General features: G+C 39.8%; 1 protein-coding gene across 2 annotated transcripts; it reads left to right on the forward strand.

Moving 5' to 3' along the window:
* The first annotated feature begins 15 nt into the window (after nt 1-15).
* LOC143291689 (uncharacterized) lies at nt 16-15415 on the forward strand. Of its 2 annotated transcripts, none has more exons than XM_076601707.1 (5): nt 16-100; nt 6174-6339; nt 8261-8553; nt 10857-10961; nt 12640-15415. In XM_076601707.1, the coding sequence occupies exons 2-5, from the start codon at nt 6262-6264 to the stop codon at nt 13535-13537; spliced, it is 1374 nt and encodes a 457-aa protein (XP_076457822.1). In that variant the 5' UTR covers nt 16-100; nt 6174-6261; the 3' UTR covers nt 13538-15415. The 2 variants fall into 2 exon arrangements, with proteins under 2 accessions (XP_076457822.1, XP_076457823.1); XM_076601708.1 differs by having other exon boundaries at nt 30-42.
* Nucleotides 15416-26136: the final 10721 nt, after the last annotated feature.

Here is a 26136-nt window from a genome sequence, read left to right on the forward strand (position 1 = left end):
AAAAAAAAAAAAAATTCTACTTCCGCTATGGATGATCCGCAGGTAGATTCCCACGTTATCATTGTAACATATATGTTGTGCCAACGAATCTCGTGCTTTTGTAAGTATTTTCACGCGTACTCATGCAGTTAGATAATGTAGGTTTTATTACAGTCGTTCTCTTTTTTCAATATCGTAATGTAAAGAGCCTATTTTAAAGTGTCAGTCGTTTCGCCGTCTTGTCAGTTCACCTCAACCAGTTCTGGGCCACCAGTTCTCCCACGAGCCGGCCAGTTCGCCCCCATATCACAGGTTGTTTCGCGGTCGATTCGCCCCCAGCCAGTTCACAGAATATAAACATTTGTCCTACTTTAGAATCCCAAATTCCTGGAGCTGTTTTTAGTAGTAGTAGTTAGACATTGAAGCTTATAAACACTACTAAAAGTAAAACAGTCCCTTTTTTGATCTCATGACACATTCTGTTTCAGACTTTGGTCAAGGTTCGACGCTTTATTTACATTTTATTTATTCACCAAACTATCTATAAAGATAGTTAAGAATTTTGTAGGAATGCCCAGTTGATTCTTGAAGGAGTTTGTTGATGGTGCTTGTTTTAAATGCAGTGGCAGTTGATTCCATACATTCGTAACTCAGTTACTGAAGCAAAACTTTCTTGTGTATTCACTATTTGAACGTTGTACAAACATTTTCCATCAGTATTTCTCGTGGAACTGTACTGAGGTGCAGAGAAGAACTGATCCCAAGATACATAACATGACCATTGAAAAGCTTATATGTCTCAGTGAAATCCCCACGTATCCTCCTACCCTTAAGGGAAAATAATTTTAAATAAGTTAATTCATCATTGTGATACATGAGCCTACATTCATGTACCAGCTTTGTGGCTCTTCTCTGTATTCTCTTAGTTGCAGTTGATTGTCACTTCAGATAAGGACACCATATATTATTTTCATACTCCAAGTGAGGTCATACCAGAGCTTTATACAAATTATAGTTTTGCAAAAATATCATGGTCAAGATAATTAAAAGTTCATTTTATTATTCCAATCATTTGATGTTGCTTTATTTATGCAGTTATGAATATGTAGGTCAAATGAAAGATAACTATCAAAAGTGACTCCTAGGTCTTTTTCATTGTTGCATGATTTTACTATGTTTGTAGTGTTATTCAGTTGCACAGTAACTAGTATATGTTTTGTTTGGATTTCTTCAGCCAACATCTGAACATGCATCACATTACATTTGTCCACATTAAGATACAGATTCCATTTCTCTGTTCAAGCCTGGAGTTTGTCTAGATCTTGTTGCAGGATGTTAGTTTTTTTTTTGTTACTGTTGCATGTCTTGTATATTTTGGTATCATCAGCAAAGATTAATTACAAGATGATTCTACACAGTCTGGAAGGTCTTTAATAAGAATAGTAAAGAGCACTGGTCCCAGAATACTTCCCTGCAGTATTCCACTATGAATGTCAGCCTCAGATGAGTACTCATCACTAACTCTGACTTTCTGAGTTCTTCCTGTCAAAAAGTCTCTTATCCATTTGTGTAATCTACTGACTATACCGTAAGGTTCTAGTTTCTTTAACAGTCTTTCATGTGGTACTGTACACTGTCAAAAGCTTTATGAAAATCTGAGTAAATTATGTCTACTGGGTCACCTTTATCAAGTAACGTAGTAATTTCCTCCATCACCTCCAAAAGCTGTGTGACACAAGACCTTTTATTTATGTCTAAAGCCATGTTGGCACTTAGCATACAGATTATTTGCATCCATGTGTGAAATAATGGCATCCCATACAAAGGGTTCTAAAATTTTGCATGTGGTAGGATTCTAAAGTGGGACGGAAAGAACACCACTTAGCGTCCTAAATTCCTGAGCTGAATTTATGATGCTAAAGTAAGACTATACCTGTGTATTGTTTTTTTGAATTTGCGGAAGTCTAGTGGTAGTAATAATTGTAGCCAAAACAGTGGATGGCTCGAAAATTGAATTGGATCAGTAAAATTGCATCTTAGCCGCACCACCTGCTAAGTTTATCTCTTAGAGGGGAGACAAGCCTGCTAAAACAAATAGGCCTACATAACCTAGGGTTAATGAAACAGAAACAGTTTCGGAAAAGGTAAATCAACAACCATTAAGTGAGTAAGAAGGATAATACTAATAGCAGAAACCCACAAAATGGAATCTTGGGTTTGTGATAATTGGGATATTGGCCAATGTATATGTATTTATAGTTCTATAGTTATCATAGGCCAATGTATTTTTATCCTGCATGTATGTAGGCCAATGTATTTTTATCCTGCATGTATGTTTGCAAATAAAAACATAGAAAGTACATTCTGTTTTTGTCTTTATTGGAGTAACACACACACACACACACACACACACACACACACACACACACACACACACACACACACACACACATTTCTTTCATTAGTATAAATTGTGCATGCAATATCACAGTCTGTTAGCAATACAGAACTATTTCAGTGTCTGAACCAGGTGAAACGATGACAAAGAGGGCAAACTGACCAGGGGCAAACTGACTAGGGGCGAACTGACAATGGGACAATTCCACTAAAAAAAAAGAAAAAAAAAGAAGAAAAAAAAAAAGCTTGCTTGAAGCTCTGGATCCGGATCTGGATAACTATGTTGCTGAAGCCATGATTGACTATATCTGCAATGGAGGGGATGAGGGGTGATCATTAGAGACTGTGATTTGAGGTTGTCAGTTGTCAGGATGCCGAAGTATTCTGGGTTTTTTTTTCCACTTTCAGTAGAATTTCATTGTTGAGGCTGCACATAAAACAAAAAGCAGTCCTCTTCTTTGTGTTGAGGACATACCTTCTTTGCGTTGAACTTCATTCTCCAGGTGTCAGCCCAGACTTCAAGGTGCTTAAAAGTTCATGATTTTCCAGTTCAAAATCATCTGCAAACAGTCGAACCAGGGATTTGACTGTCGCCGGTAGGTCATTTATAGGGCACAGGAAGAGCAGGGGCCTTGGACAGTACCCTGGGATACTCCTTAATCCACCCTGACTTTCCCCTGCTTGTCAGGAAATTTTTATCCATCTAAATGCTCTATGCATTGACTTTGTTCCTTTGACAACTTAGTGGGAGAGTTTGTGAAGTAGCTTCTGGTGAGGGAAACCGGAAAGTGTCAAACACCTTACTGAAGTCAAGGATGGCGAGTTCTACCTGTGCTCCATTGTCATAGGACTGTGTGAGGTCATGGATGGTGGTGAGTAGTTAAGTTTCACAGGAGAAACCAGCTTTGAAGCCGTGGTTTCAGTCCGAAGTTCTGGTGAAGGTGGTGGCAGACAATGTACTTCAGAACTTTACAGCAGTCAGCTGATTACTTGTAGGGAAATGGGATGGTAGTTTTCAGCAGGGACATTTATCACCTTTCTTGAAAGCACAGATGTCTGCTGTGCGCCAGGCCTGGCGAAGTTGGCCAGTGTCCATATTTAGCTTTGATAAATGTCTCTCAATGCTGGTGCAATTGCTTCTGCACAGTGTTGGTTTTGGCTGGATTGATGTTCAAAATTGAGAACAAAAGGGATGCTTATTGTGGATTTATACTGGATACAGTATGTCACAGCAACCATTCTTGACTGTGATGGTCATTAGATAAAAATTTTCAAAATTGAGAACAAAGGGGATACTCGTTTTGCATGTGGACTGGATACAGGATGTCACATTGTCAGGGTAACCATTGTTGACAGTCATTAGGTTAAAAAATAGCAATAGTTGTTTGAATTAGTAAAATTGTGTCATTTACATTTCTCCCGCAAAACAAAATTACTCATTTGTGTTTGTTGCTTTTTTTTCTTTCTTCCAAATGTAAGGTATGCTGCAGCCTTTAGTTTTATTGATAGGCTGTAGTACTGAATTTGTGTGAGGACTTTTATCAGATCTTGTGGGTTGGATCTTGTGACGACTGTTGTTTGGAGAGGAGCCTTAATTGTCCTGCTCAGGAGGCTGAGTCAGGTGCCTGTGTTAGTGTGTATGCATCTCTTCGAGTGGAGGGGTGTTTAGTTCTTGAGCATCAATTTTGTTCATGCTGCATGGACTTCTGTTCTGATCTTGTATTTGTACAGTTGTAGTCATTTGTTACCAAGCAGACTGCATGGCATTAAATTGTTTTAGGTTTTTCATCACTATGTTAATGGTGTAGGTCCCTGCTCTAATACCATACTTAAGCTTAGGCACTGGAAAGAGGGTTTGCCTCGCATGCTAACAGGTGTCAGACACTTTGTCAAATGAAGACAGTGGTCCCAGTCAGTGGATTTACACAACTTATGAACTTCGCAAGCTTTGCAGATGATTATATATGGGTATTCTAATGATGAGAGATGGATCTATCTTGTCTTGGACTTGAAGGTGATGACAAACAGTGATGAAACTGACAGCAATTTTCGACACATTTTTCAGTCCATTTATCCAATCAGACATCATTTTTGAGTAGGTGACCATGACTGACAGTAAAGGTGCAGTACTTTTGTGTACTTTAAGAAGAGGGGTAGGAGAGAGAGGAGTGGTGTTTGAAGTTGCTCTTCAGGGTGTCTTTGTCCCTCAGTTTGGGCCTCCCCGTCTGTGTTGGCCCTCCTGGAACTCACTATACATTAGTTGCCTGGGGATGTGGCTGTCATCCATTCTGATGACATGACCAGTCCAGCATAACTGAGCCTTCAGCAACAATGACTCGATGCTTGTCAAATCAGCTTTGTCCAACACCTCTTGGTTTGTGACTTTGTCCTGCCACCGAATGCCCATGATCATGTGCAGTGATCTCACGTGGAACTGTTCTAGCTGCTTGATGTGCCGTTGATACAGGGTCCATGTTTCCATACAGCAGTGAAGAAAGGACTACGGCCTTATAGATCTTTATCTTTGTTGACAGTTTTATGCCTATCTGCTGAAGAACCTTCACTTTCAATCTTCCAAGGGCCTGGCTGGCTTTCTGGATCCTGGACGTGATCTCTTTATCCAGTGATCCATCTCCAGAGATACTCAGATAGTGCTGCCCAGATACTTGAAGCTCTCCACACACTTCAGTTGGACTCCATCAGTAGTAATGGCTGGCTGGGGCTTGGCTGTGTCTGGGGCAGCTTGGACAAGGACCTCCATTTCTCTGAGACTGATTGCTATTCTGAACAGCTAGGATGCTTCTGCAAAGTGGTTGACAGCGACCTGCAGGTGATTCTCCTTGTGTGCCGTGAGGGCATGGTCATCCGTAAAGAGGGCCTGAACAGTTCAAGGATGATTTTTTCCAAGGTCTTGATTTGAACGGTGAGACGATGAAAATCGAACACAGATCCATCCAGGCGGTATTTGATGTATGCGCCCAAGTCCAGATCTTTCACAGTATGGAGTAGGACCTGCGTGAAGAACAAGTTAAACATCACGGAGGCTAAGACTCAGCCCTGTTTCACTTCATTTGTAATGTTGAAGGAGGTTGTGTGGTCACCATTGGAAAGAACTTGTCCGGTCATGTTGTCGTGGAAGAGCCGTATCAAGGTGGTGAACTTGCACAGGCATCCCAATAGATACCAACATTTAAAGGACTTGGGGGGAAAGCCCAGATGTAGAATCAATATTCATTTTCTATCACAAAAATGTTTAGTATCACTGTATATCTCATATAGATAGTGTGCCAGAATTAAAAAAAATTCATTGCCCCTGAATCCTCAAAATTCCCTGACAAGAGGAGAACACTTTTTTTTAAACAAAATTCTCTGACACTGAACAGGGTAAGGAAGACTCAACTTAGGTTGTACAGGTGAAGTCTTTTGATGGAGAAGACACAGCACTTCTTAACCTTTCAGTACTGCCCTCATTATATGTCTTTTCAAGAAATTGATGAGCCATGTGTGGACACAGTAGCCAAGTGGTCCAACTTGTGTAAGAGTCTGCTGCGTGGGACTGAGTTGAAAGCCTTGCTCAAGTAGCTGAAGTCTGAGATCACGAAATGATTTGTTGCTTTTAGAAGACAATCTCTGAATCAGGTAATTTAGATTGGGGATGGGGTGGGTGGGTGGGCGGAATAATTACATTATTACTGTGGACTTTAAATAAAACATGTTCTGTGGGTTTTTTTATTCTCATTATTATTTATCACAAACATGCTTCAGTTTTGGTTGTTTTATGTTCTATTAATTTTCAGATGTTTAGAGCAGTCTGGCATTTGGTGAACTTCTGGCAAGAAAATTCAAATTTACCTGTTTTTTGACCAAATTTACATACCGTCAAGTATGGCTGCACCAGTATTCTCCAAGACAACAAAGTTGATGCTGAAGAATGTCATCCGTCACACAAACTCTCATAACAAGGTAAGTGTCCTTTTGTGCATGTGTATTATTACTGTGCAGAGAGGTGTGAAAATTTCTGTGTTGTTGTGAGAGTGTGTGGCGCATGACTTAAGTTGAATAGGTCATGATGGAGGTACTGATTAGCCTTCAAAAGATAAATGTATGTATATCAGTGAGAACAGGCTGGATTCATGTGTAAGTTTAACCCCCTTTTTTTTTGTATTGAGTGCTTGTAACCATGAGTATGCTTTGTGTGTATAGGATGTACTGTCCATTTTCTGTTGTGCATTTTAGTATTGTACCTCGACTCCAGCTTAATCTTTCTTCATATCAGCTCTGTCTGTTGGTGTCTTCCAACTATTATTGGTACAGTGCAAACTTGTGTGCCAAGTACATTTTCCTTGAAAACAACACCACACACACACGCGCACACAGAGCAGAGGCCCCCGAATCGCGAAACGTCTTAAAAATCACTAATTTTGTTTTCAGCCATGGGGCTTTGCCCCCCTGGACCCCACCAGGGGCCAAAGGTAGCACCTGGACCCTGGCCGATTTTCAGAGGAAACTCTCCTGGACAATTCCACAGCCTCACACAGACAGACAGACACACACACACACACACACACACACACACACAGAGTTTAAAAATAAAACACACAGTTGTATTTAAAGCAGTGCACATACATGCACACATATGAACTTTCACTCTTTCCTCCCGTGTTCCGCCCCATTGAAAACACACACACACACACACGATTTTGAAAATAATAATAATAATAATGATGATGATAATAATAATAATAGTATTTATATAGCGCTGAATCTTGTGCTGAGACAAATCTAAGCGCTTTCACACTAGTCATTCACACGCATGCAAAACTCTAAAACTGAAGAAACTGAAGACAAGGAAGAGGCAGGGGAGGGAGTCTATCTTGTGAAGAAGTGGGTTTTAAGGCCAGATTTGAAAGAGCTGAGTGTGGAGACCTGTCATGTCCCCAAGGTTGAATTTTACAGGTTGCAAAACAAAAACATTTCAGACACGGAAGAATTGGACTGATTTTTGTCTTCTACGGGTTGGAATACCTCAGGCACTGGTGGCCCTCAAGTGCAGATTCTGAGATTGTAAGGTTTGAAATTGAGAAAAACCTTCAGCTGACCCCCACCTGGGGTGTTGCCCCATGGACCACCACTGGGGGCCTTCTGTGGCCCCCTGGTCCCCATCTTTGAGACTCGATCACATTTTTCAAATCTCATGCCTGACTGTGCCCCAGACACTGGTCGTATCTTGCTTGGCTGTATCATAAAATGGTCATTTCAGAAAGATGACAGTAGTCTTAACACATGTCCATAATTGCAGCATTATCATTTGTTTTTCATGCTTTAGCTACTGCTCAGTAGTCACAGCATTCTGCTGACGACTCTCTGGTGACACTGTTTCAACTTATTGTTGTTTGCCCCGCACCAAACTACCCATCTCTAATTGCAAATGGCAAACATTTTGCATTTGGGGCATGACCAGTCCAATTCTAATTTCTACCTCTTATTTCTGCCTCTTATTCTTTTATTTATTTATTTATTTTTTTCAATTTCCATTTTGATAATGCATAGAAGATTAAAATAAATTAAAATCCATACATTGTATATAATATGGAAAGGAAAGCCTGGGATTCTACCTATTTCTTGGCAAAAGACACAAAATGGGCTGTCCTGGTTGCCCAGTTGTCCTTAGTAGATCTTCAAGCACTTTCTCATTAGCACTTATTGTCTGTATTTCCTCCATTTACGTTGTATTTCTTCAGCTCAACTAATTTATTTTTCCTTCTGTTCATTATCATGTTGCCTGTCATGAGAGGCTGAACCACACTGAACTAAATACTTCTGACACACAGGCATTTGTTTCACACTGAACATGGTCATAAAACTTTGCTTTCCTTTCTTTCAGACGGTGGAGGAATCAGAAATGTGGCAACAATATGACCGGATGAAAGAGCTAGGTGGCTTAGACCCGTCCAATCCGTCCTACGGCCATGACGACCGTTGCAGTGGTAGGAACCGTGACAGGAGGAGGAATGACTACTGGAACAGCCGATCTGAGAAACGAGCCTACTTGTCGACAAGCTGCCGATCCAGACAAGCACACATGGATGAAGAGGAAGAGAAAGGCAAGGGTGGCAACTCCACCAGTACATACTGGATGAGGCAGCTGGAGAAGCTAGAAACTTCTGATCCGAATCGGTGTGTATTTCATATATTTGTCTGATGTGAATGTGGATACATGTGCTTGTATTTGTAACTTGTGTCCTTTTGTGTATGTGCATGAATGCATGCTTGCATGTGTGTGTGTTCATTCTTTGTGTGTGCATGTGGTTGTTTTCCACCCATGTGTGTGTGTGTGTGTGTTCACTGCTAAAGTATTATTGTGTGTGTGTTCTACATGGGCTTGTTCCCTTCTTTCTGGAGGTCATTTTATTTCAATCTTCTGTGTGTTAAAGTTCTTGTCTGCTGACATAATCCAAAGGTTTTCCACCTTCTCATTCTTTCTTTCTTATTTATTTATCTTTTTTAACGATAAGTAGTTGCTTTTGATTTTTCTTGATTTATGCAAGAATCCTTTGCCTTGCTTTTGAGCAGAAGTTGTGTAAATCAGTGTGTGTGGTACATACATTTTACAAATGGAATTGAATCTCTTTTGCTCCAAATTTATCAGCATTTGTCATGAAGAATTGCTTGTATGTTAGTTTTGAAATTAAAGGAAGTTTTCAGAATTCAAATCTTGATTTTTATTTGGATACTTAGCACCTATCCTCAGTCAAAACTAAGTTCTAACTCTAAGCACTCTACAAACTCAGTTATTTGCACAGCACACTGTCTGCCTTGGTAGAGCCGACTGATGGTTGCCATTGGCTGCTTATCATTCGTTTCCTGTGTTATTCAATCAGGTTTCAGGCACACACACATACATACTCAGACAGACATGTAACATTTTATGTGTATGACCGTTTTGATCATTTACCCTACCATGTAGGCAACCATACTCTGTTTTCGGGGATGAGAATGCTGGGTAAGTTCTTGTTTCCATAACCCACCGAATGCTGACATGGATTACAGAATCTTTAGCGTTTGTATTCAATGTTCTGTGTGGGAGTTCAGGCACTAGCATGTGTGGACATATTTTGATCTGGGAGATCAGAAAAATCTCTACACTTTACCCACCAGGTGCTGTTAACGAGATTCGAACCCATGGTCCTCAGGTTGAAAATCCAACGCTTTAACCTCTCGGTTATTGTGCCCAATAGAATGGAAAAGAGAAAGCTTATGTAATATTTTCACAGCCTTTGGATTTGTCACTGCGTTCGGACAAATCCATATACGCTACACCACATCTGCCAAGCAGATGCCTGACCAGTGGTGTAGCCCAACGCGCTTAGTCAGGCCTTGAAAAAAAGAAAAAGAAGAAAAAAGAGAAAAAAAAGGTGAATAAGTAATAGATAAGCGTACATAAATAAGTAAATAAATACATAAATAGATAAATAAATAAATAATAATTATAATATGAAAAAAAGAAAGAAAAAAAGTAGTAGTAATAATAATAATAAAAATAAAATAAAATAAATAAATAAGACAACTATGATGATAAATAAGCAAATAAATGTAAAACATGAAGACACACAGGGCATCAGAGATCTTTTCCCATCCCTCTTGCGGCCAATCAGTGGCAGCCTCTGTGCGTGTGTGTATGTGTGTGTTTGTGTGTATGTGTGGGTCTGTGTGTTTGTGTGCGTTTGTGCATGCGCAAGGGTGTAAGTGTACACAAGTGTCAGGAGAGTTCTGTGCACGTGCGTATGTTTGTGTGTGTGTGAGGGGGAGGTGAGGGTGCCGGTGGGAGGGGGGGTAGAGGATGAAGTATGTGAGTGTATGCATGCCTACACTGTGGGAGCAACGGGATATTGGAACGTGCGGGTGTGTATATATATATCTTTGTATATATGTGTGTGGGGTTGGGGGTGGGGGATATGGGCGTATGTGTGTGTGCTTGTACAAGTAAGTGTTCATCTGTGTGTGTGTGTGTGTGTGTGTGTGGTGGAAGCTGCGATACGTAGCCTAGAAATGAGTGTGTGGAGGAGGGGGGTAGAGGAGGTGCAGGGTAATGTGTGTGTGCGTGTGTGTTGGGGCTCATGTACGTTTATGTGTATTTGACTGTGCCTTCATATCTGTGAAACTGCATGTTTGGTGCATATCTGTTATGCATGTGTGGGTGTATGTGTGAATGCGTGTCTCAGAAAAAAAAGAGACACACATGTACCAAGCTGTTTTGTTTCTGTTTTTTGTTGTTTTTTTCAACTGCCAGATCAACGTGTGTGCACTTCAGTGAACTTCCTGTCAGCCTTCAGTTGTAAGCATCTCACACCCCTTTACCACAGTTTTTGTTGTCATTCTTTTTTGTTGTTTCTACATAGTTATCAGACATAATCTGCTTTTACATTTCAGCATTTGATGAAAGAAAATCAAAGATGAAATGAATGAACTTGTCTGTGTAGATGGGATCATAGTGGCTACAGAGAACTGTATCCTGACGACTTCAGAAGTAGCAGTTCCGATTCTGAAGATTCCAGATTAGTTTCTCATCACAAAAAGAAAGACAGGTAAGCTTGAAGTTGTATATGCTGACTGCATATAAGTATTAAAATACAAAACAAAAAACACACAAAAAAAAACCCCAACAACCCCACAGAGCTTTCTTGTCATTTTGATTTTTCAGTTTTGTTTCCAATGTTTTAATTAACAAAGTTAATGAGACTGTTTCAACTGTCAGTTTGTTTTAATGAACAAAGTTTACAAGAGACTGATTCAACTGATAATAACAAGAACAGAGCAGCCAATTCTTTTTAGATTTCCATGCAATATTGTACCTGCTACTTTTATTCATAGGAATGAAAAATTTACTTACCTTATCAAGATTATTTGTATGAGGACCGTGTAAACGGAGGAAGAGTGAACGCCAAATCCTGCGCATTGGGAATCCTTGCCTCTCTGTCACCATGTCACTCCATATGATGTCACATTTAGCCTTTTCAAAGTTCCATTAAGAATAGATAATTTGTTGATAGTATCCTCACTGACCAATAAATAATTTGTTGATGATATCTTAATTGACCCTCATACAGCATGAAAACAAGTGGCTCATGGATGGCGCACACAGAAAGATTGACAAGATAAATAAGATATATACCTTTTCTCTGTATATGTTCACACATAAATAGCTTCTTATCAATAAAAATTGGATTAAAAACTAAAGCGCTAAAAATCTTTTGTGATTCCACTGAATTACCAGCAACTTGTGTAAGCAACATTGAATATTCAACTGTTCCTTCTGCTCTAAGTCTTACAAGTTATCTGATTACATATAATGGTGCACACATGTCCGCACATGCTTGCTTAAGCTCTCTTTGTGGGTGCACACACACACCACACACACAAGGAAGAAAAGGTGAAATCAGGAAGTTAATTAAAGGGAAACAACTGTGCAACACATTACTTTACAAGTAGATTGAAAGCACATGACGAAACTGCACAGTTAGACCCCTGCAAGAGTCTGCACCAGTGGGTCACAGTTAGTATGTTAGGTAAAACGTAATATAGAAAGATAAGTAAAAAAAAGTATTTTGCCGGAGTTTTGTTGTAGTTCTGGCCAAAGCATAAGTCACTTCAAGGCTTGGAAAGTACATCAGGATAGCACTCTTGATAGATTTGACTTTTGTTGTACTGGATGACATTAGACTTGATTTATTTTTTAACAAATAAATTTTATGAGGTTAAAAAGTAAATGTCAGCCTGTGTGTGTGTGTGTGTGTGTGTGTGTGTGTGTGTGTGTGTGTGTGTGTGTGTGTCTTTTCTTTGTGTTTTCATGTGTGACTTGACAAGTAAAATTTCTCTCCAGGTTTGCCTCCATGGAACATGATATCTCTCTCTCCCTGTTTGTCCACATTATCTTGTTACAGTTGTGAACTTGTTTATTTGATATTAATTTTCATTATTCTGTCCTTAAATATGCTTGGATACTAATATACCTCAAATTTTTAGCAAATGCAGTTTACATGTCAGGCTGAAGTGAAAAAAGCTCAAACCAATTTGGATAAAATTAAAAGATCCTACCATTGTTCTTAATCTTATTATCCAGTTCTTATCCTCAGTTGGTATATATAAGAAAAAACTTTTTTGTGCATGCTGTATCTTTTGCAAATTTGTTTGTGCTTTTGACTTTGTGTCAGTGTGTGTTATGTCTTTAGCCTGTGTCTCACAGCAGTTTCTCTTGTCATCCAGAGCAAAGAAGAAGAAAAAGCACAGGAGCAAATCGAAGAAGCGAAGACAGAAGAAAAAGTCCTCCCACCGACACAGACATCAGGCCAGGAGAAGACGGCCATCATCTTCCTCAGACAGTTCAGAGTCTGACTCTGATTCAGAGTCTTTCTCATCTGTTTGTCCTCGCCAAAGACGCCAGCATATATCCAGAAGACATCACTTCGAACAGACCAAATCTCGGGAGTGTGCTGCACGTGAAAAGAGATTTAACAAAAGCACCACAACTTCATCATCAGACAGCAGCAGCAGTAGTTACTCTGATTCTGATAGGGACTCTGATTCCAGGGGACAGTCTCACAGAGGAAAAGGGAGAAAGAGGACTCACGAGTCAGTGTCCAAAGGAGCCCACTACAGTAAGACTGAATCTTATAAATATGTTTCCTCAGGCAGCAGCAGAAGTGGTTATGATTCAGATTCCAGAAGACATGCTCAGTCTCACAGACTAAAACACAGGAAAAGGACTTGTGATTCCTCAGAACCAACAGCCTCTTCAGATGATTTTGTGTCTTCACCAGAAAGAAAGAAGGTGAAAACCAGTAAATCAGGTTGTACAAAAAGAACTAAAACAAAAAATTCCAAGCTTGAAAGACAGAATGAGAGAAACACAGGCCATAGTAAACATGGCGACACAGAAAAAGAAGAAAATGACCTGGTGGTGATGTGGAAGGAGGTGAATGGACATGGGGGACCCTCCAACAGTAAGTTTGACAGACATCTGCAGAAAGAGATCTCCACTCAGTACCGCAGCCTGAAGCGCCAGTATGTGCAGAAGCACAAAGACACTGAAGTAAATGGAAATTCCTGGCACAAATTGAAGAAAAGAAGATATTCCTCATCATACAGTAGTGACAGTGATTAGTGTGGACTGCTAGACATCATGATTCTGCAGTGGTGACTTAGGTGTCCACTGTAACAGACCAGTACATGTATAACAGTTTAACTCTTTGGTCACTGTAGTCTCTGCTCGGCGACTTGCAGCAAGAACACCACAGTCACCACACGGCAACTTGTAGGGAGAAGGCTGCTGTCACCAGTTGGCAACTTAAGCATTAAAGTTAACAAACTTGCGCTACTTTAGAAAAAAATAACACCAGACTCAGTCATCACTTCCTGCCACATGTACGGGAAACATCCTTCTCATTGTTGAACCAACTCTCGAGCGGTTTTGAGGGATTTTCAGTGGTTTTTCAAAACTTAGTTCAAATGATAGCAAGTCCTTCAACCAGTTCAGATTGTAACTAGCAGTCTTGCTTTCAGCCACACTATACGGGACAGCAGACTGCAAGTCTAATTAAAAGGCATTTGGCATAAAATGATTTTGCTGCTGACAGTGACAGTGGAGAAAAGTTCGTGCCACATGGCCGCGAAAAAACGAGTACCCCACATTCCCACTGGCTGCTCTGTTGCACAGTCAGTTTTCAGCTCTATTTTGCAGCTGACTAAACCGGCTAGCAGATGTTAGCAGCTTGAACATAGCTGGCGATGTAAAGGTTAACATGCTCCCTTATTATGTCTCACTGCAATCAGCTATTAAGTACACTGTTACATCTCAGTGCAATCAACCATTACCCAAGTACACTGTTACATCAGAATGCGGTCTACTATTACCAAAGTACACTGTTAATCTCAGTGCAGTCTACCAATACCGTTACTTCAGTACACTGTGCCTCAGCATCTTACGCACCCAAACACACTGCACAGAACCACCCTTTTTATGAATAAAAACTATCCCACACATTTGATTAATGTACGACATCATCGACTTAAAATTGATAGAACCCAGTGCATACACTTGCAGCATTACAAGGAGCCTTTGATTTGAAGATGTGTGATCAGCATACATTCTGAACCCTTCTTCAGTGATTATCGAGAAAGAAAAGTGTGGAGTGTTACTTCTGTTCCCATCTGATTTATGAACTAAAAATGGTTTGCATGAGAATGTGTCGCAGAAAATCTTTGATTGTTGTATTTAGTTGGGGATGCGAGTGCACATGCATGCATGCATATGCCCGTCTGACATCAGACCACAAGGAAGATGATGAAAAATTAAGGGAAATGTATGCATGTGTATGATATATGCTTCATCTTTTTCTTGAAACACTTAAGACTTTGTTGCATTGTTCAATTTGTCATCAGTTTTGGACAGAGAAGTCATAAATGGTATGCATAAAAAATGTATATTTATATCAGTGAAACAACTTACTCATAATAATTATGGGGTTGCCAGCTAGGGATTCTTTCAAAATTTAAACAGTATCTTATAATCCCAACCTTTGAACTTGTGTGATTGAACTTAGAGAAATGTCCTCTTTTCTCATTCTGTAGCTCTGTTTATTTCTGTTGCCTCTTCTGTATTTTCTGCCTTGCTGCTCCACTCACCTGTACTTAATCTAGGACTCGTACTTCTCTTTAAGTTGACAGGTGTGATTGTGATTAGGCACTAGTTATCATTATGATTGTGTGTGTGTGTGTGTTTGTGTGTGCACTCAGGAAATACTAAATGCCTAACAGAACTTTTAAGCTGTGCACTTCATGTTTTCAGTGTACTTTTGAAATCCTCATCAATCCCATAACTTCTAGATTTGTTTAGGGGACCTCCTGTCTGGTCTGTTGGTGGCCGCTGAGTGGAGAGCTGACGTGGTCATGCCTGTCAAGTAAATAGTTGAATTTAATTGAATGTGTCTTTATTACCAAGTGTACCAGGGTCACAAGAAATATTGGGGCGAGTGGGGGTGTGGAGAGGCAGGGGGGGTGGGGGTTGGGGGGGGGGGATAGTACATAAAGAGGTACAAACATAAATTAAAAATCATACACAAACACAGATACAGCAGAATTTAGGATACATGCATGTGCATATCATTATAAGAATCCGTTATCTGTTAGCTCTGTAGGCGAACTGAAAGGGATCAAAAGGTGTGCTGGTTTTTAGGAACTGCAGTATCAAGCGTTCAAATGTTTTCATGACTACTGATGTTAAGGCTACGGGACGATAGTCATTAAGACATCTAGGCTGTGCTTTCTTTAGAACAGGAATGAGCAGAATCAAGCGTTCAAACGTTTTCATGACAACTGATGTTAAGGCTATTGGACAATAATCATTAAGACAACTAGGCTGTGCTTTCTTTTGAACAGGAATGATTGTTGATTTCTTAAAGCAGTGTGGCACCACACGTGACTGAAGGGACATGTTAAAATATGTCAGTGAAGACACTAGATAGCTGGACTGCACATTTCCTCAAAAGGCCTGGTGAGATGTTGTCAGGGCCAGCGGCTTTTCTCATTTTCAGATGACTGAAGTGGCATCTGACTTCATTTTCTTGGACAGAAAGGGCGAGTAGAGGTGATTTTGGGTGCAGCCACATCAGAAGTAGACAATGGTTTGTCACATCTGGAGTAGAATGAGTCAAGTTTGTCTGGAAGAGTTCTGTCAGTGATGTCGACTGTCTGGTTGGTCATTTTGTAATCAGTGGTGTTCTGCAGTTTGGTCCACACATTCCTAGAGTTGTTTGCAGACAAATTTTCTTCTGATTTTTTTCCTATAAAAAAAAGTTTGCCTTCTTAATGCATTTTTCAACACTTCTTTTTGCCTGATTGTGGACTATTTTATTATCAGTGATGGCCTAGAGGTAACCCATCTGCCTTGGAAGCAAGAGAATCTGAGCACACTGGTTCGAATCACACCGGCAGTCGCCAGTATTTTCTCCCCCTCCACTGGATCTTGGGTGGTGGTCTGGTTGCTGATCATTTGGATGAGACAGTAAACCAAGGTCCCATTTGCAACATGCATTTAACCCTTTCGCTGCCAGGAGAATAAGATTTAAGTGAAATCTGTTTGCCAGGGTTTTTTCACAAAAAAACGGGTATAAATTTTCCAAAAATTCTGTGCTCTTTGTTGTTGGAGAAAGACCCATAAAAGTATATATTTTCTGAAAGGTAAATGAATAAAGAATACAAAACACATGCTATTTTCCCATTTTATATATTTTTAGTGACATGTTGTTGTTTTGAAATCAGTGTTTTGTTTTTTGTCACATTTTCAACTTGTTCATTACAAACATTAGTCAGGTAATTTGCACAAAAACATCATATTTTCTGGACAAATGGATATCTGCAAACACAAAATCATACTAGAACAACCACAATATATATATATATATTTTTTTTTAAGAAATAGATACACAATACATTGTGACTTCTCCAAGTGATAAGATGGATGTGAGGCCACGCCCCCTCAGTCTCCAACCCCCCCCCCCCCCCCTCCTCCTCACCCCTCTCACACGGTCACTTGATTCAGTTCTCATCAGACCGCGTTGGCTGCGTGCCAAGAATATCGCTCTGCTGCTAATTCGGTCATCTGTCGTCTGCTAACAGCTGTACAGCTGACATCACTCACTGACAGTTGCATCTTGGCCACTCTCTTGATTGCTCCCTTTATTTTCTATCAGATCGTCCTATAAATGTTCATCTCTATCTTCTCCTTCGAATTTACGCTTCAGTTCTTTCTGAGCATCAGCTAAAGAAAGAAATCATTTTTGATTTAGTTCGTCACGATCGCATGTCTTGAGCACGGCGTCAGTCCGACATTTTGTTGAGCGAGCGAGGAGAGAAGTCAGGCAAACACTTGGACAGTGACCCAACCAAAACGTTCAAATAAAGGACTGCTTCATGACGTAGATGGGGTTTCTAGCTATGAATAGAATCTAGAGAGATTCCCCAGGCTAAAGCTACCACTATTTTTGCCAAGGAAGTGAATGCAAACCAGGGAAAAGTCAGAATATTTCGATGACGAGTTATCTCGTCATGCAGGCAGCGAAGCATACATGCTTGCCATGACGAATTATCTCGTCATGCAGGCAGCCTAGGGGTTAACGCACGTAAAAGAACCCACGGCAACAAAAGGCTTGTCCCTGGCAAAATTCTGTAGAAAAATTCACTTTGATAGGAAAACAAATAAAACTGCAGGCAGAAAAAAATACAAAAAATGGGTGGTGCTGTCATTGTAGCGATGCGCTCTCTCTGGGGAGAGCAGCCCGAATTTCACACAGAGAAATCTGTTGTGACAAAAAGAGAAATACAAATACAAATCATCAGTTTCATGAAAAACTCTTTTTCCTTTAGTTTTTGGCTAACAGCCCCGTTACACCAATTTTGTTGTTTGAAAATATTTTGATATTTCTTGTTGGTATGCACACACTTTCAGAGAAAAATAAACAATTAGACAAACAGTTAAAGAAATATGTTTATCCCTTCAGTGGCTGATGGTCAATATATATTAAGTGTATAATCCAGAAGCTGATACAGCACAATCAAACTATCTTACTCTTAATTAACAAACAATGAGGCCAGGAGATGAAATGATTAACAGATAGTAAAGAGTGATAACTCTCTCCATTCACAAGGTACACAACTTGAAGTCAGTGCTGCTTACGCTACTGATTCAGCTAGCACACAGGTGAAAAAAAAAGAAAAAAAAAAAGGTACATTGGAACAAATCCAGACACTTCCTCGAAAAGGAAGCGCCGGGCCTGTCCTTATACCGATCATTTGACATGTGCACACAGCAGCAAAGACAGAAGAAATGTGCAAACACAGATTAGCTTTTATTCAAGACTGGCATAGCCTCTTTAATCCTGAACAAGCCACACACAACACATGGACAATACAGAACAAACACATGGTTGCCTCGGTGGTTTTCAACTGGAAATTAACAAACAATGAGGCCAGGAGATGAAATGATTAACAAATAGTAAAGAGTGGTAACTCGCTCCATTTCACAAGGTACACAACTTCAAGTCAGTGCTGCTTACGCTACAGATTCAGCTAGCACACAGGTAAATGTTCAGGATTAAAGAGGCTGTGCCAGTCTTGAATAAAAGCTCATTTGTGTTTGCACATTTCTTCTGTCTTTGCTGCTGTGTACACATGTCAAATGATCGGTATAAGGATAGGCCCGGTGCTTCCTTTTTGAGTTACCACTCTTTACTATTTGTTAATTATCTTACTCTTAGTTAAAGGTTCATATCTGAAGAAACAAGTCTCACCTTTGTGAGGTGAATAAAGTGTTCAAATAGATGTTTGCAACCAATTTACATGTTCAGTTGTTCCCACCACAGAAATATTTCATGAGTCTTTGATGGGGATCTGTCCATCGTATAGCACTTTGCAGGGAATTTAATTCAGTCTTCCTTAGTTAATTGACAGTACTCCATTAGGTGTGCCGTGGCATCATTGGTCAGGCATAGATTTCTGATCCAGTTATAACCAGTGATCATGGTTCAAAGCCTAGGTTTCTGGCATGGTGTTGTGTGTTTGGGAAAGACAATCCACCCAGATGTGAACGGGTTGGGGTCCCACCTTTCTATGCCTACTCCTGAGATGTAATGGTGATTAGTCTTCTCGTTAGTTAGATGTAATGTAATGGGTATTGATTCACTGTCCTCCTGGCCATAAAAGGCAGTGTGACCTTTAACCTTTTTAACCTATTTTAATCTGGAGTAATCAACCAAAACACTAACAAAAAAAAAGAAAAGAAAAAAAAGCCGACCAGTAATAAGTCTTAACAAGTTGAGTGCCTAAAAGACATCAGCTGACGTCCTGCAAAAAGTGATGTCCTGCATGTATTTCGATTTTTCCTTCATCAGAGTTTGGTACAATAAATGTAAACAGACAGAATGATTGATTTAATGTATCTCGATTATGAATATCCTGTTTCAAATTTTAATTGAGAATCTATCAGGGGGGAGACCCCTTTTTTCTCCATAATGATTTGCTAACTGGACCTCTTTGAGCGTGCATGCAAAGAGGGTTTGCCTCTCATGCCAAAAAGGTGCAGACACTTCATCATGTGAAGACAGTGGTCCCAGTCAGCTGCCAGCTCCTAGTCCCAAGCTGAACTGATGATCATGTATGAGTATAATGATGGGAGATGGATCTGTCTTGCCTTATGATTGGTTCACACTTGAAGGTGATGACAAAACAGTAATGTAACTGACCAAAGAACATCCCACTCTTTCTTCAGTCCATCTATCCAATCAGACATTACTTCTGAAAGAGTGACCATGACTGACAGTGAAGGTACGGTACTTTAATGTGATTTGAGAAGAGGGAGAGGAGAGATAAAGGAGTGGTGTATGACAATAGGTCAAAGGCCAGAGGGTAGGGTTAAGTAGGCGTGGTCCAGCTGTCAATTAAGTCTTTAGGCGTGGTCCAGCTATCAATTAAGTCTAGGTGTGGTCCAGCTGTCAATTAAGTCTTTAGGCGTGGTCCAGCTGTCAATTAAGTCTTTAGGCGTGGTCCAGCTGTCAATTAAGTCTTTAGGCGTGGTCCAGCTATCAATTAAGTCTAGGTGTGGTCCAGCTGTCAATTAAGTCTTTAGGCGTGGTCCAGCTGTCAATTAAGTCTTTAGGTGTGGTCCAGCTGTCGATTAAGTCTTTAGGCGTGGTCCAGCTGTCAATTAAGTCTTTAGGCGTGGTCCAGCTGTCAATTAAGTCTTAAGGTGTGGTCCAGCTGTCAATGAAGTCTTTAGGCGTGGTCCAGCTATCAGTTAAGTCTTAACACAGTGATCAACTGCTGGGAATGGCATTTTCTTGAAACTCAGTTGACAGATGATAGACAGAATCATGTGTTGTTGTTTTTTATTCACATTTTAACACTTTTTTTTTTTTGTCACAGATCAGTTAACCGATTTAGTCAGAGGAGACAAACTGAATGCGTAGCAGACACTTTGTCAGAGCAGTTACATCAAGGAGGAAGGGAATATCATCTAAGTGCTTTCTGGCCTCAAGGGGAACACTTTTAGGTGTAAGAAAAGCTTGAACCCTCACTCTGAGAATGTGATTGACCCAACTCAACGTTTGTTGTTGCTGGGACAGTTATTCACTTACATGACCGCAAGTGTTGTGATTGGTTTCATAAACTTATAAGCCATTTTCTTTTCTTTTCCAGGTACATATCAGGCAATAAGTATGCTATTTACAGCTGTATTATATTTGTTTTCTTTCTGAGTGTAATTTTGTGGAGGTTGAAATAAACTTTCTAATGCTTAAAAATAATCATCTTCACTTTGAAATGTGTGATTAGTTATCTAGATTCAAAATAATTTAGGAGAAAAAAAAGCCCAGATTTAGAATTGACCTTCATTTTGCTACACAAAAACGATTACTTTCATTCTGTATCTCCTGTAGTTTTTGTGTCATGATTTAACAAAAAAATGATGACCCATAAATCCTCAAAATTCCCTGGCAAGGGGAGACCACTTTTTTTATACAAAATTTTTGTGGCACTGAACTAGTTAATTCCAGAATGTGCATACATTCTCATGCATGTGATTTGTGCATAGGTATAAAGTTTTTCTTTCCTGCGACTGATATCCACTCCTGTGCATGGAATAAGGAGGGAAAGAGGTTGGATTAGGTAGCGGATTTTTCAGAGGTGATAGTAATTTGGATAAAAAAAATTTGCATCTGAAAAATTTCTCATCTTACCATCATGTGATCTAAAATTATGCACGTTTTGTCAGAGTAAAAGGTTTAGTCTTTCAATCGATCAAATCGGTTCAAAATTCTCATATAAAATGCAAGGAAAATTTATTTGTGGGTGACAAGAAAGCACAAGACAACACACTAGTACAGTAGTAGAAATAAAATAACATTTTACATTCATAAAATTCTAAAAGTACAGCACACTCAAAACGAGAGAAATACAATACTTGAAACCACAGATTTGTTCTTTCAATTTCACAAACTCCAACTCCTCCCCTGCCCCCGATCACTGTCTTCCCTGCACCCTGACGCCCACCCTCTTAATCACCCCATGCGCAGGTCTCATTCCTCACCATCTCTCACTCATACTGCTCAGAGCTTTTTTCAAGTCTGATTACATAAAAGATGCACTTTGACACCTCAAAGATAATGAACATGAACTCAATATGTCTCCCCTTTAAAGAAATTTCATCAAAATGAGTGAAACCACTTAACACTTAAATACATATATAACAAATGATTAACCATAATTTTAACACATGCACACCCACCCACACACAAACATGCTGAGTCAGTGATTAAAAGAGAACAGCCAGATGAGTCCAGAGGTGGCAATGAATGGAAACATTGTTGAAACACACACACAGACACACACACAGTGTCAGTGATGAACAGAGAATAACCAGATGATTCCAGGGATGTCACCGAAGACACCTGTGAAACACGCATGTTCACACACACACACGCACTGTGTCAGTGAAGGGACTCGTTGTGCGGTCACATGGCTGTTGGGAGGAAGGAGTTCCTCATGGCCCTGGTCCTGGCCCTGATACACTGCTGTCACGCAGGAGACTCCCTCCTGGACTTAAGCAGTCAGCAGCTGGTGGAGTGGGTGGCTGGTGTCCACACGGACCCTGAGAGCAGCGCCCTGGAACATTGTGTCCAAGGATGTCAGAGCCTCAAGACAATGGAGGCCGCCCTGTCGGTGACCTTGTCACTTCTTCCGCCTCTCCCTGTCGGCCTTCTTGGTGCTGCTGTGGTAGCACAGCTGGTTGAAGGTTGGCACGCTCTGGATAGTGGACTGGTAGGAGAGGTGGAGGAGCCGGGGGGCTTGTATAAACTTGTAGTGCACACTGGTCACTGTCGCCTATCTTAGGGCAGCATTGTTTTCCTTTGATTCTTTTTTCTTTCTCTTTTCCTAGTGGGGGTTCTTGCACTTTTCAGTAAAACTTATTCTGTAGTATTCTGAGTATCCCCACCTTAGTTAAAGACATTTCTGCGCCAAAAAATTACACTTTCCTATCACTTTTTTTTTTTTTTATCTCTCGCACCTTATGTCACCACTTTCTCATTTTCAGCCTTCTGAATCAATTCAGCTGTATTCATTCAATTTCTCTATTGCCATATTGGGCATTTTTATGTTGTTGTTTTTTTATGTCCATATAATGTGAAATGACTGTTGGCACTTACTTTTTGTGTGTGTGCATTTTTGCTGTACAGTGTAGAATTTTTGGGAATGTTTCTTTTTTTTTTTTCTAATCATTTGGTGAAAATGTGGCAGAAAGGTCCATTCCAGAGCCATATTCTGGGTTTATTAGCTGTAATTTAGTATTATAAGTGTGTCCATTTATTCCCCATCCATTATTTTATTTTATTTTTTTCAGAGGTTTTGCTTTGTGAGTTGTGCTTTGAAAGGTGCTGTTTTTCATTGCCTGATATGGCCCTGTGTGCTCAGCATGGGTCTAATTGGATCTGGATTAGATTTGAACAGTTTCGATTTTTGTTGTTGTTTGTTCAACATTGCTGCAGTGGATGATGGGAAAGTAAGATTTTCTTCATGGTGTGTGCTCATTGGATAAGTAACTTTTTGTAAGCAAATGCTGTGTAATAAATGCTGTATAGTAAATCCTGTGTAATATTTTGATGTGCACCAATGTTCAGATTGGACATCAACAGAAAAAATAACAAGTAAACACAATTTGCTTTCATGTGTACTGCTTGTTTCTTTAATTGTGCTTGTGTTTGTTTCTTTCCTTTTTCTTTCATGTTGGACTCATGAGAACTAGTGAAATAAGCTTCTGGTTTTGTCATTTTACACCAGAGAAAAAAAGTGATAATTTTGAGTCTGTAAAGCATTGCCCAAACCCAAATTATCCTTAGCTGGGGTTGTGTTGTTGTTGTTTCAGATGTCTGTCTTGGTATTTTGAGAAATTTGAACAAATGACATTTTTTGACACTTGGACCAAACAGCTGGGCTGATTCAAACAGGCTGACATTTGGACCAAACAGCTGGGCTGATTCAAACAGGCTGACATTTGGACCAAACAGGTGGACTGATTCAAACAGGCTGACATTTGGACCAAACAGGTGGACTGATTCAAACAGGCTGACATTTGGACCAAACAGGTGGACTGATTCAAACAGGCTGACATTTGGACCAAACAGGTGGACTGATTCAAACAGGCTGACATTTGGACCAAACAGGTGACTGATTCAAACAGGTTGAATTATGGACCAAACAGGTGGACTGATTCAAACAGGTTGAATTATGGACCAAACAGGTGGACTGATTCAAACAGGCTGACATTTGGACCAAACAGGTGACTGATTCAAACAGGCTGACATTTGGATCAAACAGCTGGACTGATTCAAACAGGCTGACATTTGGACCAAACAGCTGGACTGATTCAAACAGGCTGACATTTGGACCAAACAGCTGGACTGATTCAAACAGGCTGACATTTGGACCAAACAGGTGACGGATTCAAACAGGCTGACAGACGGGAGGATCAAAGCTGTTGGCCCAAGTGAGTCGCTTGTTGAACACATAAATGGCCCCAGCTACCATGCTCATCTGGAAAAAATGCATCAATGCATAAACAATTTCCATTTCAAAACAATTGGATCTTTTTACTTGAGCTACTGTTTTCAACCATACAGTCTGTGTCCATGTAAAAATAACCCTGAATCGTAAGGATTGCTTTTTTACTTTGTTTTTATGTGTTGTTGAGTTATGTATGTTTGTGTGTTTTGTTTCATTTGCTTTTTCAGTTTTGTATGTTGAGGGTGATAGTGAAGATGCACGTTATGATAACTGAAATCTTGTGAACATCAGTGAAGGTAATGAAGTAATTTATCTGCTGACAACTTCCAGTGGACTGCCATCCACTTTCCAGCTGTCATGTCTACAGTCTTTGACTACAAACAGGGTGTGTAGTGTGCGTTATAGTGACAGTCATGTTCTTTCACCTATGTGAGTATAACTTTGTGTGTGTGTGTGTGTGTGTGTGTGTGTGTGTGTGTGTGAATCAGAATCAGTTTTGAATGTCAGTTACACCTGGACAAGGTTTATAAGTCAGACACACAAAAAAACTATTGTCATTTTTTTTAAAAAGAGAAAGAACAAGAAATTTTGAATTATCTGTCCGAGTGACAATGTTTCTGAGAGCAGTTGTACACAAATTCTCCAAACATGTGTAGCCAAGTGCTCAGCTGGCAAATAACTGTAGTTAAACTCACAGCACATGCCGTAAAGTGGACCACAGTCTCACTGCAGTGACGGTGTCCAACCATTGACATGAGGAGGTAACTCCTGTGGCGTAACAAATTTAGATTTGAATTTGAAACGTAAGCTGTTAAGTGTCCACCAGTCACTTTCCGAGGTGCCGCTCTCAAGCACACATCGAGCATGTCGCACACAGTCAGCTGCTTAACGTTCCACTGCATTGTCTTCTCTCCTTCTTTTCTTTATATCCTGAAAGCTACTGTAAAATGAAACAATAGAAAACCCTTTTTGTGACTGGCCGTCTATATGTCCCTGGGCTGGTGTGCAGATCTTTGCTATCCTTTCAGTTTTAATTCAGTAAATCAGTCATTCTTTTGTACCGTCCCCTTATATATACCCCTCGGTTCATAACATGGCTACAAAAGTGGCCTTGTCAACAGTATAGCATATAAGGTCCACCACAAAATAGATCCAAAAATATTACTTTTAATGTTTTTAATTGTTTTAATCCTCTTATCCCAAATTCATAATTATATAAAAATAAACCAACCCTTACCACTAAGTGTACTCTATGACACATGCTCACACATTTATTTTCCAGTATGGGTTGTCTGTGTGCGTGTGTGTGTGATCAGTTCATGTACCTGAGTGAAGAGAATTAGCAAGATGACTGGGATCAGCCAGGGCAGAGTGGAGTTGATCACTTTAAAAATGGCATCAAAGCATCCCTGTCACATGATGAATTGATATCAACACACATGTGCACACACAAGCATATATCAAACTCCATGGCAAATTACACCACAGACACACAAAAATATTTTTCATGTGTGCCCTGATTGTTGTGATTTTCTGTTTGACTTTCAGGGTAATTACAGATTTCATTACTGACATTATTTGCACATATTTTTTGTCAAGTTTATTGGAAAACGCATTTTATATCACATGTGCATATGTTATAATTCTTCATTAGTTTTGATAGGAAAAGATAAATGCATATTTCAGAGGTTGATTTTCAGAGGGAAACTTTTTGTGTTTTAAAGATGAGAATTTATGGCATTTTATACCTCTCTCTCTCTCTCTGTGTCTGTGTGTGTGTATATATATCGGGTGTCCCCCAAAAAGTGAACCTCTTTTTGACAAGTATTTTCTCAGTGATAGAGAAACCGAATTCACTGAAAATTTTCACACAGTAACCTTAGGGTATCATCAACAAGTCAGCAAAATATATAAAAGTTTGGACGCAAATTATGCGAGTATTGTCAAATTCAAAACTGCATGTCAAAAAATCCAATAGCAGAGGAAAACTCACTTTTTTCAGTTTATGCTCGATGTGGCCTCCATCTTGCAGACTTGTTGATGATACCCAAAGGTTACTGTAAGAAAATTTTCAATGAATTTGGTTTCTCTATCACTGAGTAAATACTTGTCAAAAAGCGGTTCACTTTTTTTGGGACACCTGAGATATATATA

Source organism: Babylonia areolata, chromosome 17 (genome assembly GCF_041734735.1).
Source record: "Babylonia areolata isolate BAREFJ2019XMU chromosome 17, ASM4173473v1, whole genome shotgun sequence".
Classification (NCBI taxonomy): domain Eukaryota; kingdom Metazoa; phylum Mollusca; class Gastropoda; order Neogastropoda; family Buccinidae; genus Babylonia; species Babylonia areolata.